This window comes from Vulpes vulpes, chromosome 10 (genome assembly GCF_048418805.1).
Source record: "Vulpes vulpes isolate BD-2025 chromosome 10, VulVul3, whole genome shotgun sequence".
Taxonomy (NCBI): domain Eukaryota; kingdom Metazoa; phylum Chordata; class Mammalia; order Carnivora; family Canidae; genus Vulpes; species Vulpes vulpes.
The window spans coordinates 62,596,736-62,612,723 of NC_132789.1; the positions used below are offsets into that span (position 1 = coordinate 62,596,736).

General features: G+C 34.8%; 1 protein-coding gene across 4 annotated transcripts in view; it reads left to right on the forward strand.

The window, feature by feature from the left end:
- The window catches only part of TMTC2 (transmembrane O-mannosyltransferase targeting cadherins 2), a 394,840-nt gene that overhangs the window by 248,461 nt on the left and 130,391 nt on the right, over positions 1-15,988 (forward strand). For all 4 annotated transcript variants that reach the window (XM_072724508.1, XM_072724507.1, XM_025992193.2 and 1 more), the window contains one exon: positions 14,083-14,204. In XM_072724508.1, the coding sequence (XP_072580609.1) occupies positions 14,083-14,204 (122 nt within the window). The remainder of the gene's footprint in view (positions 1-14,082; positions 14,205-15,988) is intronic.

Below are 15,988 nucleotides of genomic sequence, written 5' to 3' on the forward strand. Positions count from 1 at the left end.
ACAGGTAAGGTTAAATGGAGATTCACTGTGGTGTGAAGTCAGATAGCCCCAACTCACACTCTGGCTTTGACCCTTAAGTCACCTTAAGGTGACTTTGAGCAAAATACTAAACGGAAGCCTGTTTCCCCAGGTATAAGATGGCCCTATTAGGCGCATCAGTTTGAGGATTGATTTAGATAGTGAAAGTACAGCATATTGGACCAAATGCCCTACCTGGTGAGTGTTTCATAATATTACCTTCCATTATAGTCACTGTCCTTCCTGAGGGACTGTAAGCCCCAAAGTCTTTGCTTGTAGTATGTAAGTTCTTTTTGTATTCACCCACATACGTATGATTTCTTTGTACATAAGATTTTGGCCTAGTGATGGTCTTGCAATCACAGACAGTCAACAGGGATCACGTTTGGCTCAGGTCTGTCTACGTTAACTCTGTTAACCAAAAGTGAAACAGCATACTCAGCTAATGCCCAGGTGACTGAATTTCATTAACAAAATACACCCTCTAAATTAAAATCATCTTATTTAGGCTAGAGTTTCTTCTCCTTTTCCTGCCATGACATATTTTTTCCTCTACACTTAGGCATATATATTTTTTTTTATTCTGACACCCATTGTAGGCCTTAATTGAATCTTGGTTTGTCCTCTTCTCAAATTATAGTTATATTTTAGGGTCTTAGAATGTTAGAGATGGAAGACTCTTATCTTAAAAATTCCTCCTGTTATAATGTATTTTATTTCACAAAGTAGAAGTTAACACCCAAAGAGTTGAGTTGATCTTTTTAGGATTATAATTTGTGTTAAAACCAGAATGGTAGTTTCTGGGGTTTTGTTTTTGTTTTTTAAGATTTTAAAATTTTTATGTGATCTCTGCATCCAACATGGAGCTCACATCCACAACCCTGAGATCAAGGTTTGCATGCTCCACCAACTGAGCCAGCCCCAGGGCCCCAGAAAGGTTGTATCCTGATTTAAATTCAGATGCTTTTTCTATTTAACCCTTGTGTGTTACTGAAATTGGCATATTCTTTACTATGTCAATATAGCTTTTATTTACCTATGTAAAAAAACAGCAAAATGTATTTAGATATAGATATAGATATATTTGTCTTATTCCTTGTCCAAATATATATGGAAAAACCTCTACGTTTTTACTAAAAATGAGAAAACACCTACAAAAATGAAATATCAAGATATTAAAATTTTTTAATGTAGGATAATTTTTAACCACCTTTAGTTTTTCCTTTTTTGTCTCTATAATTGTTTATTTCCCTTATTATGCATATGAAAACATTGCTTTTGAATATTCCTGAGATTATGGAAAGCTAAATTAGGCTGTAACTTTTAATTACTTTTATCAGTTTGAGCCCTTCCAATCCCAAAGGTCATTTTGAGCCTATTTACTATTTAAAATAAAATTACTTGGCTTTCTCAATGCAAACTAATTGTTGGGTTAATTATATAAGCAATTTAAGCCATTTCATCTTGGTAATATATCTTGAGAACAAAAGGGCATAACATGTTGCCTGGAGTAATAGGGAATCTAGAGTTACTACTGCCTTGTCATTGCAGTGTATAATCGCTCCATTTAGAAAAAACTCTGTATGCAAAAAAAATTTTTTTTAAGTCACAAGTGCTGGGTGGAGGTTACAAAGGTGACAGTGGTATGAAATGGAAATAGCCCATATGTTTCCTGTTCTTATGGAACTTTCTAGGTGATTTCACAGTTGGTCTGGAGCTCTTCAGTACCTTGCCTTGATATGTAAATGCCTATAAATAAGATGGAAAATTATATTATCTAACCTTGAGAATATTTTGTCTATAACTGTAGCTTGTGCTATGTGGTCTGGACCAAACAAACCAAACCAACTAAACAAGAAAAATCTCTTTTTTATCTCTAAGGTGACACTAGTTGTCACAATTTGCATACATATTTATATTTTCCTGTTCTTTAAAAAAGATGTGTGTTTACAATGGGTAACACACTTTTTATGTTACAGAGAGATTGTATTTTCTTCCAGGGGAATGGCATGATGATGATCCATTGCTGTTTATTGCCTTATTTGCCTTTATTTTGATTTTATCATTTTGATTCTCTTAATCTGAAAATTTCTAGTTTTCTTTTTAATACACATCCCTATTGCTTCTAAAATCCCAGCTCAGTGATAGAAAAATATATTTTTCTCCAACAGTCTGCAACTAACAAATCTTTTACTTATATAGATTTGAAATTGATGTTTTCTCCTTATATTCTCTAGTAAGGGAGGAATCTTTTTATTTAATTTTCAGTTTTGGGGCAGCCCAGGTGGCTCAGGGGTTTAGCGCTGCCTTCAGTCCAGGTCGTGATCCTGGAGTCCCACATTGGGCTCCGTGCATGGAGCCTGCTCTCTGCCTGTGTCTCTGCCTCTCTCTCTCTCTCTGTGTCTCTCATGAATAAATAAATAAATAAAATCTTAAAAAAATAATAATAACTTTCGGTTTTGTATTAAAAACCTCAGCTCTTTAATTACAAGAGATTTCCTTAAATGTATTTGAGCCAGTCAGTTAGAATGGGGAACAAAACAATAAATAGGAAACACAGTGAATGTATTAGAGCAATTTTGGAGTAAAAACTTGTCCAAATTTTAGAATTGTATTTTTAAGAAAGAGACTTGCGGAATAAAGGAGTCAAATGTCATAAATGGCTAGATTCCTTACTCTCAGGTAAGAACTGATGACAAGATGTCAAATATACAAATATACCTCCTGAAAACAAAATGCAAAAATTCTTTCTTTTAAATTAACCTTAACTCTCCTTGAAATAAGGTACATTATATGCTGAATTCAGTTGGTGGAATGGCCAGAAAAGATTCTGTTTTTCTCTCAGCCTTCTATAGGTTTTTTGGTTTGCTAGGTATTTTTTTAAAAAATTCAATCATTTATTTTTGCTGAATTATTCTAGCACACGCACACACGTATGTGTGTGTGTTTACCTCACCTTGTTTTAGAATGCATGTAGCACCAAGATACTCAGAATAAGTTTTTGACTTGATGGTTCACATACTTAATGTTTTCTTCTGTGACTGGCTGTTCTTAAGTGTATTGCTCAAGGCATTTTGCATGCTTACTGTGAAAGAGATGGTTGTCAACTGTGTGAGATCTGAACTTCACATCCTTCAAGTGTGGAAGCATTAACACTCTGGTAGTGTTAAGCTTTTTATACCATCTGCTTCCTCTGTTTTGAGTTCTGGTGATTTTCCTACTATTGCTTCCACTGGCATTCTTGAAAATTAGTGAGTCAGCCCTAGAGATATGAGTATGACCATATAATTGGGTTAGCCATTGATCTATGTGCCTCCAAAAAGATTACTGACTTGTAGTTTTTAAGATAAATCTATTTATTGCACTTTGATTTTTTTCATCATCAGAAAGGACAAGACCAGGAGACCATTGTTGGGTCTCCCAGTCCAAAAAAGTGAAATGTAAATTTGAGAGATTTTAGAAGTTCATTTTGTAAGATATGGAGCCAACAAGATAAGGAAATCATAAACTTTTGGCTGTGTATAAAAAAGAATAAATATATAAAATTCATAATCAAAATCATTAAGATTCTCTTTCTCCAAGTTCATTTTACATTATAAAACTGCAGTGGTTTAATTTTCTTCTTTTCACCATTCATTCTTGGTACAGATTCTACATTATGTGCTATGGTTACAGACATTAGTTTGCTAGGCATTAGTCTGTATACTGCAGAGGCCAACATCTAGTTCGGCTGCATTAAATAGGTAATATATTTTGTTTAAAGTTTCAATTAAACCTGGGACCAGAAGATATATGGTCCCTATGGGGAGTTTGAACACTTTCATGCCAATAGTAGGGTTGCTAAGAATCATGCTTGGTCTAGATGTCACTTGCTTTCCTGGAAATATGATATGAGACAGTTGATTATATTTCATTGCTATTAAAACCACATGAGCCCACCTGTTACATTAATTCATACTTTTGCCAGTTTAGTGGTAAAGGAAAAGATTGAAGTTTCAGAACTTTATTTTTAAATTGAGTTATAAGGAAACGAATATACTCAAATTAATACCTAATTATATCCTTATTCTCTGATTTCTAGAGTTTCAGTATTTCTGCTTGAAAAAAATATATTTTCTGATGCTTCAGTAGAAATAAATGAGAAAAAAAAAGCATATGTTTTGCTCTTTTATTGGGCAATATCCATGAAGTGAATCTTTTACTCAGCGGTAAATATGGATTAGATTATTCTTTTAAAAATGGATATGTTATACTTGAGAAATTAACTGGATTTCAAAATCTGGCATTCTTAAAAATTGAAAACATTTAGATAAAATTGATATAATCCTGAGGAAGAAGAAAATCTCATTATAAAGGATGTAATTTTGAAAATCAATGTGAAGGAAAGTGTAAGTTACATGTATCTAAAGTAATACAAATAAAGTTTAAAATTAAACACATTACCTGGCTGCCTCAGTCGGAAGAGACTTTTGGTCTCAGGGTTGTGAGTTTGAACCCCACATTAGGTGTATAGATTACTTTAAAAATAAACAAATAAATACACTTAAAAATAAATAAAAAATAAATGCATTACTGTGAGTGCTTCACTGTGTATGCATTTGTACCTGTTTTTCCTACTGGTTAAAGAGAGACTGTTTTCTACATAAAAATCTCATTTAACTTCCCAAATGAGTAGGAACTACTGTCATACTCAAATTGAATAAAGAATTTAAAAAGAGCATGCAAAGTTTTCTTCCAGATTGCAAGTCTTTTGCCAACATGTTACTTACGGGCATGGTGTTTTTGAACTGTTTGTTATAAAATCTTATTTTCAAGTCATCATTACAAATAGGATGAATTTTTAATTTTCTGATAAATCTTAGCAAGTAATATTCATATAAAAATACAGTTTAAAATAAAGTATTTGTTATAGAGACATATTGCTTGATCTAGAAATACATGTGAAATACATTCCCAAGAAGATATGTATAAAACTAAAAATGCTTTTATTATACTCTTTTGATATTTTCCTGCAGATATTCAAGTTGTATGTCTTTCAATACTATTATTTTCATTAATTCTTTACAGGCTAGTACAACATTTATTCATTCTTTTTTCTTTCCTCTGTTGTAAACCTTGGTTTTTAAAACCCAGGTTAGCACTTCTTTGTATTTCTAGTGATCCCTGGTTATTCCAGATGTATTAAGCCATTTTATTTTCTCCATTGTATTGTATTGAGGACAGTATTGTATTTTGTGGGGAGAAGATCATCACCTCCACCAACATACAAATGAAAACACACAGTCTCAACTTCTGTATTTTGGAAAATTATGAGCATTTAACAGGATTGGCTCCAATATTTGTTGATTAACTATTTTCAGTGATTTATTTCTGTGAAAACATAAAGGGAATTGATTAGCCTGAACAGGTCCAGGACCCCAGTAGCATGTAATGAAATATTGATCCAGGCTCCTGGCTTTTTTCCAAGTTAAAAATTTTTTTTTAATTTTTATTTATTTATGATAGTCACACAGAGAGAGAGAGAGAGAGAGGCAGAGACACAGGCAGAGGGAGAAGCAGGCTCCATGCACTGGGAGCCTGACGTGGGATTTGATCCCAGGTCTCCAGGATCGTGCCCTGGGCCAAAGGCAGGCGCCAAACTGCTGCGCCACCCAGGGATCCCTCCAAGTTAAATTTTGATGGCACATCAGATGTTTCCTCTATATAACCTTACACTAGAAATTAGGAACCTTTTTAACTTTCACTAAAATTTAAACCCTTTCTTGATGATTAGTTTTTTATTTAATAAGATGCATATTCAATTTTTTTTCCCGTTAAATTTCCTCTTTTTGCTCTAAAACTACCCTTTCTAGTTTTCAGCTTTTCTTAAGTTTGATGCAGTAGAACTTGGTGAAGTGTTAACATGTTGAACCTTTTCATAACCCTCCATAATTTAAGACTTGTATTTCATTTTACTTCTAATCCCTCCACCACAGTGGAAGAGGTTATTTAATTGTTGAAGTCTGTTGTCAGATACAAAACAGCTTCTAATTTCTGTAATCATTTAAATTTATTTTTTGCTGCTCTGTACAGTAGCTACTGAGCATTTCCCATCAGAACTAATGTATCTAATGCAACTGAACCGTGTTATTTTACAAGGATAAGATCAGGTTGAGGAAAGGATTAGGATGGAAATATAAGAGATTCACAAACTTTGATGACCTACAGTTAAGTTTATGACATATATAAATTTAAAAAAAGCCAGACTCCCTAAGGTTTCTATATTAATGCCAATACAGTGAATTAAAAAGTGAGAATAAAATCACAGCAAGTTAAACTCTTAATGTAATAGGCTCCTGATGTCATATGGTTCTTTCAGACCACAGATTCTAGAAAAAGGAATTACTTGGAAATTTCTCTTCAGTGACATTCTTGGTAAAAATACAACATTGAAATCTTAAGTTGATACTCAGTATGCTCAATTATTTATCAGAAAATTTTCGAGACTCTTTGGAGCCAGAGGCTTTCTGAACTTAGGTTAGAGGAGAGACGAAGAGTGTACTACAGGGTTTTCTGTCTGGTTCTACACATCTCACAGTCTAGCTTGAGATCAGGAATAGTATACTTGGAAAGATAGGTATGTAAAAAAGGGAAAGGAAGCTTTAATACATGAACTGAGTACTAATCTTGGATAAGGAAACTCATTTTTCTAGAAATTTGCCTGTCAAATCGATTCATACATTATAATTCACTTGCAATAAACATTTCAGAAAGACTTATCAAAAATTTGACAAAATGATTCTAAAATTTATCTGGTAGACATAACAGGAAAATAGAGTCAAGGGGGGCTAGAGAAGAATAATGGGAGACATGCTCTACTCAATATTAAAATATTAGAAAAACCTCCAGTAGTTAGAGCAGTGTTATATTAGTATAAAAACTGAAGAACAGACCAGCGGGACTGAATGGAGAGCCTACACACAGATCAGAATTCTTAGGGGTTTTTTTGTAGATAATAAATGTGAAATTAAATATTGCGATGGAAAGAGCGTTCTTAATCAGGGACAATTGATTAAATAATGTTTGGAAAAAATAAAATTAGACCTGGATTCCACATTATATGGCAAATGTATTTCATATTGAATAAGTAGCTAATTTTAATAATACAATATAATTAGAATTTATATCCCTATGATAAAGAAGACTTCTTTATGCATAAAAGGCAGTAACAAAGCTACAAAGGCAAAGTCAACTTAATTTGCATATATAAAAGTTAATGTAGTTGACAGAAAAGCCCTTTTAACTATTTTTTGCATATCAAAAAGAAAAAGAATATATCTTAGTTGAAAAATGGCTTAAAACTATAAATGGAAAAAATCATGACTTGCAAATAAAAAATACTCATGGCTAAGAATTTGTGGAAAAACTTTGTAAAAAATAAATGAATTTTCATTAAGAATTAAAGTAGGAAAATCGAAATAATAGCATTTTTTTTCTTTTTCAAATGGACATTTAAAAGTATTAGAATCTCATTTTGATGAGGACTTAGAAAAGTTGATCTTATATGATACTTGTAGAAGTGAAATAGGTACAGTATTTTGATGAGCTAACTTGGTATTCTGTATCCTGACCATTCAATTTGCTAATGCTTTTCAGCTTGAGAATGCCACTGCTAGGAGCAGCCAGGGTGTCTCAGTGCCGCCTTCAGCCCAGGGCCAGATCCTGGAGCCCCGGGATCAAGTCCCATGTTGGGCTCCCTGCATGGGGCCTGCTTCTCCCCCTGTCTGTATCCCTCCCCGCTACCCCGTGTCTATCATGAATAAATAAGTAAAATCTTAAATTAAAAAAAAAAAGAATTCCACTGTTATATATGTATTCTAACATAATATTAACAGATATGTAAAAAAAAAATGAAGACAGTTACAAAATAGGATAATTGCTGAAGTAAAGTACCTGTATAAAAAATTGGGAGAGAAATTTGAATAATAAAACATTGAATATTAACCTTAATGAGAAAGTTTAAGTTTTGAAATAATCCTATTTTTATTTAACATAGTAAAACAGCAGAAGGAACTTAAATACTTAAAACTAACAAAATAATTGATTAGATAATTAATTTTTTCAAAATTTAAAATAAATTCTAGAAATACATCAGAATTCTACCACTATGAGTAGTAGAATTCATTTCATTGTATAAAATTATGATCTTCCAAACTTTATTATAAGCATCTGCTTATAATTAGATAAATACATAAATATTAAAAATTTTACAAAGGAACAATGGGACTTGATCTAGATATGGTTAGTCTTGACTATCTAGAAAATCCATGAATATAATAGTTCCTTTTTAATTAGGGTATTTGTCACAAGTTTGTGAAATGACTATGTATACGACACTAGGCAGTGGGAATCTAAAATAATTATATCATTTGGGGGATTATGGATTTATTTATTTTTAAACACCTGCAGAAGGCAGACACTTAACTGAGTGAGCCACCCAGGCGTCCCTGTTTTAGTGTTTTTTAAAAATAGGGAATTGGGAGATGTGAGAATTGGATGAAGGCGGTGGAAAGGTGCAAACTTGCAGTACAAGATACTTAAATACTGGGGGCGTGATGTATGACATAATGACTACCGTTAGCACAGCTGTATGGCATATTTGAAAGTAAGGAAGTAGATCTTGAAAGTTCTTATCACAGGAAAAATTTTTTTTCTTTTTTTTTTCTTTATTTTTTAAAGATTTTATTTATTGACAGAGAGAGAGAGAGAGAGAGCACAAGCAGGGGAAGAGGCAGAGGGAGAAGGAGAAGCAGACCCCCTGCTGAGCAGGGAGCCCTATGTGGGGCTTGATTCCAGGATCCCAGGATCATGACCTGAGCTGAAGGCAGACTCTTAACATACTGAGCCACCCAGGCGCCCTTGTTTTTCTTTTTTTAAAAGAATATGTCAGATGACGAATGTTAACTGAACTCATGTGGTCATCATTTCACAGCATATGTAATCAAGCCATTGTGATCTACCCCTTAAATTCACACAGAGTTGTATGGTTAGTTATATCTTAACAAAATGGCAAGACAAAAAAAGGGGAATCTAAACTGAATCTTAACGCAGAGATATACGATCGAGCAGGGACAAGAGAAATAAAAGGTAACTCTAGCAAGTATGGGTAGTATGGCCCGTTACATACTCTATCCTTTATCTGTAAGCAGAGCTGTCCAGTAACTTGAAACATGAGAATCAGTGAGATCTGGACTATTACATCATCAATAATCCAGCATTCCTTCCTTTAAGGAGTTAGCCTTTGCCTGAGTTATTTAGACCCAGGGCTTTTTAGGGAGGAAGAGTGACATTATTTGTTCTGCGTCTGAAACTGGTTTATATCTGCTTGAAGCCGGCCTGGAGACATCCAAATCCCTTTTGTCTGCGAGGGAATCGGAAATAAATCTGGGTGATGAACCTCATCACTACATCATCACAGCAAATCTTCTCATTCTTATGAAAGTGCCTCTATTATGTCTTTTTTTTTTTTTTTTTCTGCAGGATAAGAAGGAAAATAGTCATCATTGCTTCTTTCCTCCTGGGTGCTCTAAACATTTTTTTTTCTATTCTTGTAAGTTAAGGAGAATTACAGTACCAGAGAAGATAACTTAACCCTCCTTTCTCCACTCTATTCCTGATCAAGTATTTTCATTTCCTTCCTATTGAATGTAAAATTTTCTTTTCCTGTGGCCATTTCCTTCATGGTATTTTTATGATTTTAGTATTTTAATCAAGCTTGAAGAATTACATATAAGTCATTCTCTCCTAAAACTAAATCCACCAGTGGCACTTTTCGCAGTTATTTTATCTCCTCTCTAATTATTTTTTTTATAGTTTTTGGACAGAATGGTATGGTAGAAAGAACCAGAAAGAACTCTAACCTGAATCCTGAATCTGGAATTTGGAATCCTGAATCTGGAATAAATAAGACATAACATTATTGCAAACAGCACTTAAACCCCCAAGAGATAAGACCTCCTTAGCCTAGGCAGGGGGTACTCCTGAGTTTCTGTGCGAGATTCCCCAAGCACAGATATGCCCTGGGGGCTGAGACGAATAAAAGCTTGAGCCAGAGCCACACTCTGTGTGTCTGGTCCTGCAACAGCCCAAAAGAGGGATGTGGAGCCAGTGGGGGAAAGGGGTGGGCGGCTCCTTCATCAGCCTATATGTTCATCAGCCAGTATATCAACCATTGAACAAATCGCTTAGTCTCAGTGAGCCACAGCCTCTTCATTTGTGAAATGGGACTGATGTAAATTACAGTGTACAGATAATATAAAAGTATAAATATATTCAAGATGTTAGTAGGTATTCGATAAATAATAAACTTTGTATGGTAGGCAGCCTGATGCCATGAAGAAAAGCATGGACTTTAGAGCCATTCTGACCTTTTAGAATAGGATTGGTTTCTTTTTTTTTTTTTAAGATTTTATTTATTTATTCATGAGAGACACACACACACACACAGAGGGGTGGGGGGAGAAACAGGCAGAGGGAGAAGCAGGCTCCCTCTTCGAACTGGGACTCGATCCCGGGTCTCCAGGATCACGCCCTGGGCTGAAGGCGGAGCTAAACCGCTGAGCCACCTGGGCTGCCCTAGAATAGGATTAATAACTGGCCTTGTGCAAGTCACTTATCTCTCATGAGCCTCCCTCCTCAGCCATAAAATGAGTATTCGGACCCCTGGTATGAATTAGAAGTGAGAAATGAGAAGCTTCTACTTTGTCTGTGCCAGGGCTGTATCCAGTTCTTGTCTGTATATTGTTTGTTCCCTACATCTTTATTGAGTCATTTTTAAAACACATTTAAATTTGCCCATTATCATTTTCTTGCATTTTAGGGTTTGCATCTTGATTTTATTACCGTTTTTATAGGCTCTTTTTGTGTTAAGATTAACCATAGAACTCAAGTGCATCTTATAGGATACATATTTCCCTCTTAAGAGTTGAGTAACATATGCAGCAGAAGCATTTTTAAAGGTCAACTATAGATTATTGTTCTCCCTTATTCCTTTAATTCAGTAGATAAGCCCAAGGCAAAATGAAATGATCTTTATGGTCAATGTATCACAAGGCTAGGAAACAATTTTCCAGGAATGAGAAAGAGTATAATTTTCCCCTGCACGGGAGAGTTGAAAAGTTTGTGATTGTTCCCTACCAGCGGGTTAAAGCATGTGATTTGAGGTCAGGTCGTCCTGGGTTTGAATTCCAGCTTTACCACTTCCTACATTTATGACTCTGTGTGTTTTATCTAGCCACTCTGCTTCTCAATGTCCTCATCTGTAAAATCCAGGTAAAGACATTCCTTAATAAAAAATGAGAGTCATGGATAAGGCAACTAATACAGATGTTGAATGATTTCATCTTGCAAACTTAATCTGAACAGTTACTTGGTAGTGGTTGAATGAGACTAATGTGTGAAGGCTCCTCGTGGGACTGAGTGAGAGAACATTCTACATGCCCAAAGGTAAAGAATGAGAGGAGAAGGTGCTCATAAATCAGACATTAGCCCCTATGGCTTGCTACCCTAATGCATAATAGTCAGTGAATGATCATCATTGTTATTACGGAGACACAATGAATGGTTATCTGAAGTTTTTCTGAGTAGTAATGAGTAGGACCTAAGTAGGCTGGTCATTTACATTTTTCATATACTTGCCATGATGCATTATTATATTCCTTACAGCCCTTTCTTATTTCCCCATCTCACAAGTTTTCAAATTAACAAGTTACTTATGAGTCGTTACTGAAGAAAATGGGCCAGCCACTAATTATGTAGCAAGTTAATATTTCATTTCAAAATAGCTTTTAATAATAGCTGTAAGACTGGAAAAAATAGAACACTTTCTGAAATGATTTTCAGACAACTTACATACACAGATTTCAATCTCAGAATCACTGTGAAATTGGGGTTCTCTCACATTTTTTGGTACAGAAAGCCTATAGTTTACTATTCTACAAGTTAGTTGAAATTTTTATAAATGAAAAGTAGAAATTATATTAAAGGTAATGATGGTACAGCTTCTAAAAGCTGACCTATGAGCACTCTACCCAAAGAACAATTTCATTGGCCTATTTCAGTCAGAATCTGTAATCCCTCCCATCATTCAGCTTAACTCCTAAGTTAGTCTATGTTTTCTACTGGCTTTAGAATCCCCTTTAGAGATCAATATTTGGGTATAATTGGGGTATAATATGTAACTTGTCATTAAAAGTACTGTTTGCTTTTTTGGGGAAACATTTGTTAGCTCAACATGGCAAAAAGGAAAAAAAAATCTATGACAATGTTTTCATTTTTACAGAGATATAATAACAATACAAGATTACAGAAATAGGAAAATTAAAAAAAAAAAAATTCAAGCCTAATCCTACCACCACCAACTGTGTTTTGTGTATTCCATTCCAGGCTTTGGTCTTTGCTTCAGTATTTCTTGCAGTGCACCCGAGCATTCTATTTAATCTAACCAAATTCTTCGTAAATGCAAATACACTTTAAGCTTTAGATTAAGAGAAAAAAATTCCAGCTATCGTTTTTATGACAGGCTAGTTTAAGAACTGTTCTGAGAAGTAGAAACACATAGATATGTGTGAGTGGTATATACATTTTTGTGCATATTACAGTATTTTTTACTAACAAGCCAAGCAAAAGGCACTCAAAAGGTCAGGAGACTCAGATCAATTCAATTTATCAAATATATTTGTATTGATAGCACTGTGCTAATACAAAGAGAATTTGATTAAAATAAAAGGAAGCTAGTTCTTCCTTGAAGCAAAGATGTATAGCCAATGTGGGCAATACATTTAGGAAAAGCTTGTGATTATGCCTCTAAACAGCAAAAGCTATCATGATTATGATTACTTAAGCTATAAAGGTCTGCTTGACAAATAATTCAGGTTACTGGTCTTTTATCTGTTCTTAGAAATTGAGTAGCTTCTGTATTCGCAGTGCTTATTAAACCTGTAATGCTTAAATGCACAAATCACCTTAAAACATAATACTCTTATCAGGTAAGTACTCTTCCATAGTATAAGCAAATAAGGGAGGGGGGATGATAATAATAAGTAGACAAGTGATATACGTTTGGCTTTATTTCCAGTTTTTTGTTTTGTTTTGTTTTGTTTTTCCTCTTGCTTAGCTGTTGGTGAAATGCTCTTTGACAAGTAAAATTTGCATAACTTGAAAGTAATAACTGATGGCTGAGGATCTTCAGAATAGCTTTGTACATGGTACTGGGCATGCTAAATAATTGTCATATATTCAGTGGATTTTCCAAATGATACTCATAAGTTTTATTAAAATATAAAATGCAAATAATTTCTGAAAAAAATCTAGTGCCAATGCTTAATCCAAAATATTTCTAACTCCTTCAACTAATCTTATTTTCTCAACAGTGTTGTAAATCTTGGCGGGACCTTAATCTTCTTTGTCAAGGTCTTCATAATTCTCTCTTAGTATTCATCCTATAAATACTTGAATTTCTAAAGGGATAAATGAATATCAATAAAAAAGAACAAATTGTACATAAGAAAGAGCAAACTTTTCTCTTTTTATTAAGATTTATTTATTTGAAAGAGAGGGCACAGCAGGGGGAAGAGGCAGAGGGAGAGGAAGAGAATCTCAAGCAGACCATGCCCACCCCTTCAAACCCAGTGTGGAGTTTGATCTCACAACCCTGAGATCATGACCTGCGTGGAAATCAAGCATTAAACGCTCAAGCAACTGAGCCACCCAGGTGCCCCTAAACCTATCTTTAAGAAAAAGACAAAGGACCTATGCATGTGGGTCTAGTGTTACTAGGTTAAAAATCAAAGCTTTATTAGTTACTAGATTTTGTAATTTAGCCATTTCACTTAATTTCTCCAAACACAAGTTTTCCTATCTGTAAAATGGAAATTATGATGAGTTTTTGGGATTCAGATGAGATAATGGGTAAAAGTCCTTGCTACAGCGTCTGAAATTCCATGGAATGTAAACACAATGATGTGACGCTATTGCAGCTGTTGGAAAGCTGTGTCCTCAGGTTGATCTTCATGACTTTCTTTCCAGGTGAAGCATACATGCGATTAAGCAAACTCCCTGAAGCAGAGCATTGGTATATGGAATCCCTGAGATCCAAGACTGACCACATCCCCGCTCATCTTACGTATGGGAAACTGCTAGCTCTAACAGTGAGTAACTACCTTCCTCCCTCACCCTTTCGAAGCTGGTTTTCTCCATGCAGACTGAGATGGATAGAGGTTAAGGTACTGGTTCTCAGCCAGTTAACTCAGACTGTTAGGAGATAATGATGGTAGTAACACTGTTAGAACTCCGTATAGAACATGTGGAAAAGTGTATTTCTTTGGGGCTTGCCATAGATAAACTGTGGTATGTCATGACCCACGGTGTAATTTAATGGAAAAATGGAAACAGTGAATTCCAAATATGGATTACATAATGAATTTGTTATAATAACAATATTTGTATAAAGATTAGGTTCTACAAACCACCATTAACCCCAAATCAGTTACAGTGTAGAGCAAAGTCTGATTCTTTCCTAATAGCCAGCATCAGGTGAGGCTTTGCATGTCTGTTAACTAGTGTCACCTGGAATTCCTCCTAATTGGAGATCATTCCTTAAGGGAAGTGGAGCCATCATTTGGCCACCCACTACATGACAAGCAGTCTCGGAGGTCGCATTCTCATGGAGGTGGTGTGTGTCTGAAGCTTAAGAAATTGCTGGCATCCTACCATTGTGACTTTGTGTGTTTTCAAATAATCTTTCTGTCTTATTTTGCACTCTAGGGGATTGTTGAAACTATATAAGTAAATTTTCTGAGTTTATCCAGCTGATAATAAGTAGTAGAACTAGCCTTCAAAGCTAATCTGAATTGTTATCTGTGCTGTTTTAGTTATATCACCTAATCTCACTTCAATATTAATTAAAATACATGGCTCCCAGAAAAGCATAGAACAGATGGTCAGGAAAGTAACTCTGAAGTGAATTCATAGAAAAAGATCTTATAATTATGTAAAAGTAATAATACTTTATTTTCTACAGAAGATGGTAGACTAAACACCTAAAATTACAATGCATCCATTTGAAGGTACCACTAAAGTGCTATTTTTTTTTAAAGATTTTATTTATTTATTTATTCATGAAAGAGAGAGACAGAGGGAGAGAGAGGCAGGCTCCATGCAGGGAGCCCGACGTAGGACTCGATCCTGGGACCCCAGGATCAGGCCCTGGGCTGAAGGTGTCACTAAGTGCTGAGCCACCCGGGCTGCCCTAAAGTGCTATTAAATTATGTAGGCAGACTCATTCCCCAGAAAATAAACCACTAAAATATGTCTAGATATGCTTAATAAAATAGATATACTCTTGATGTGTAGCTGAACTCGAAAGGAGTGAAACAATTTTCTAGGGGCTAGAAGTGAGGGGTAACTGAATGCCAGAACAGTAAACAGTTGGCTGATCTACAGCTGATTTTGGATAGTTTACTATCCCAAAAAAGTTTACTAGTTGTGGTCACCAGGGAGAATGGACTCTTGTTTGTATTCATTCTTGTTTGGAATAAGAGAGAATCCCAATGGAAGGCCAGGGATTAGATACCTAAATAAAGGAGGAAAATTTATACCTTCAGTGAAAGAATAATCTAGAATAAGTTTGCATACTGATTTAAGAAGGCCGCATGAAGGTTTGCCTGCCCCAGCACACGATATGAATGGAGAAGAAATGAGTCTGTACTACTGACCTCCCTATATCAAAATTCAAGTTTTGAATTTACTTGCATGATGATGAAATTCCCAGATGAAGAAATTAAATAAAAATTGGACCACTAAAAACTCTTGCTGAAGATGTCTTTCAAAGGCACACAATTAAATCTGGAAGGAGCTTCTGAGTATGTTACAAACAGAATGGTGAACAAAGAAATGGTGATAATGTGGGTAAATAAGGAATGATAGTCATAAA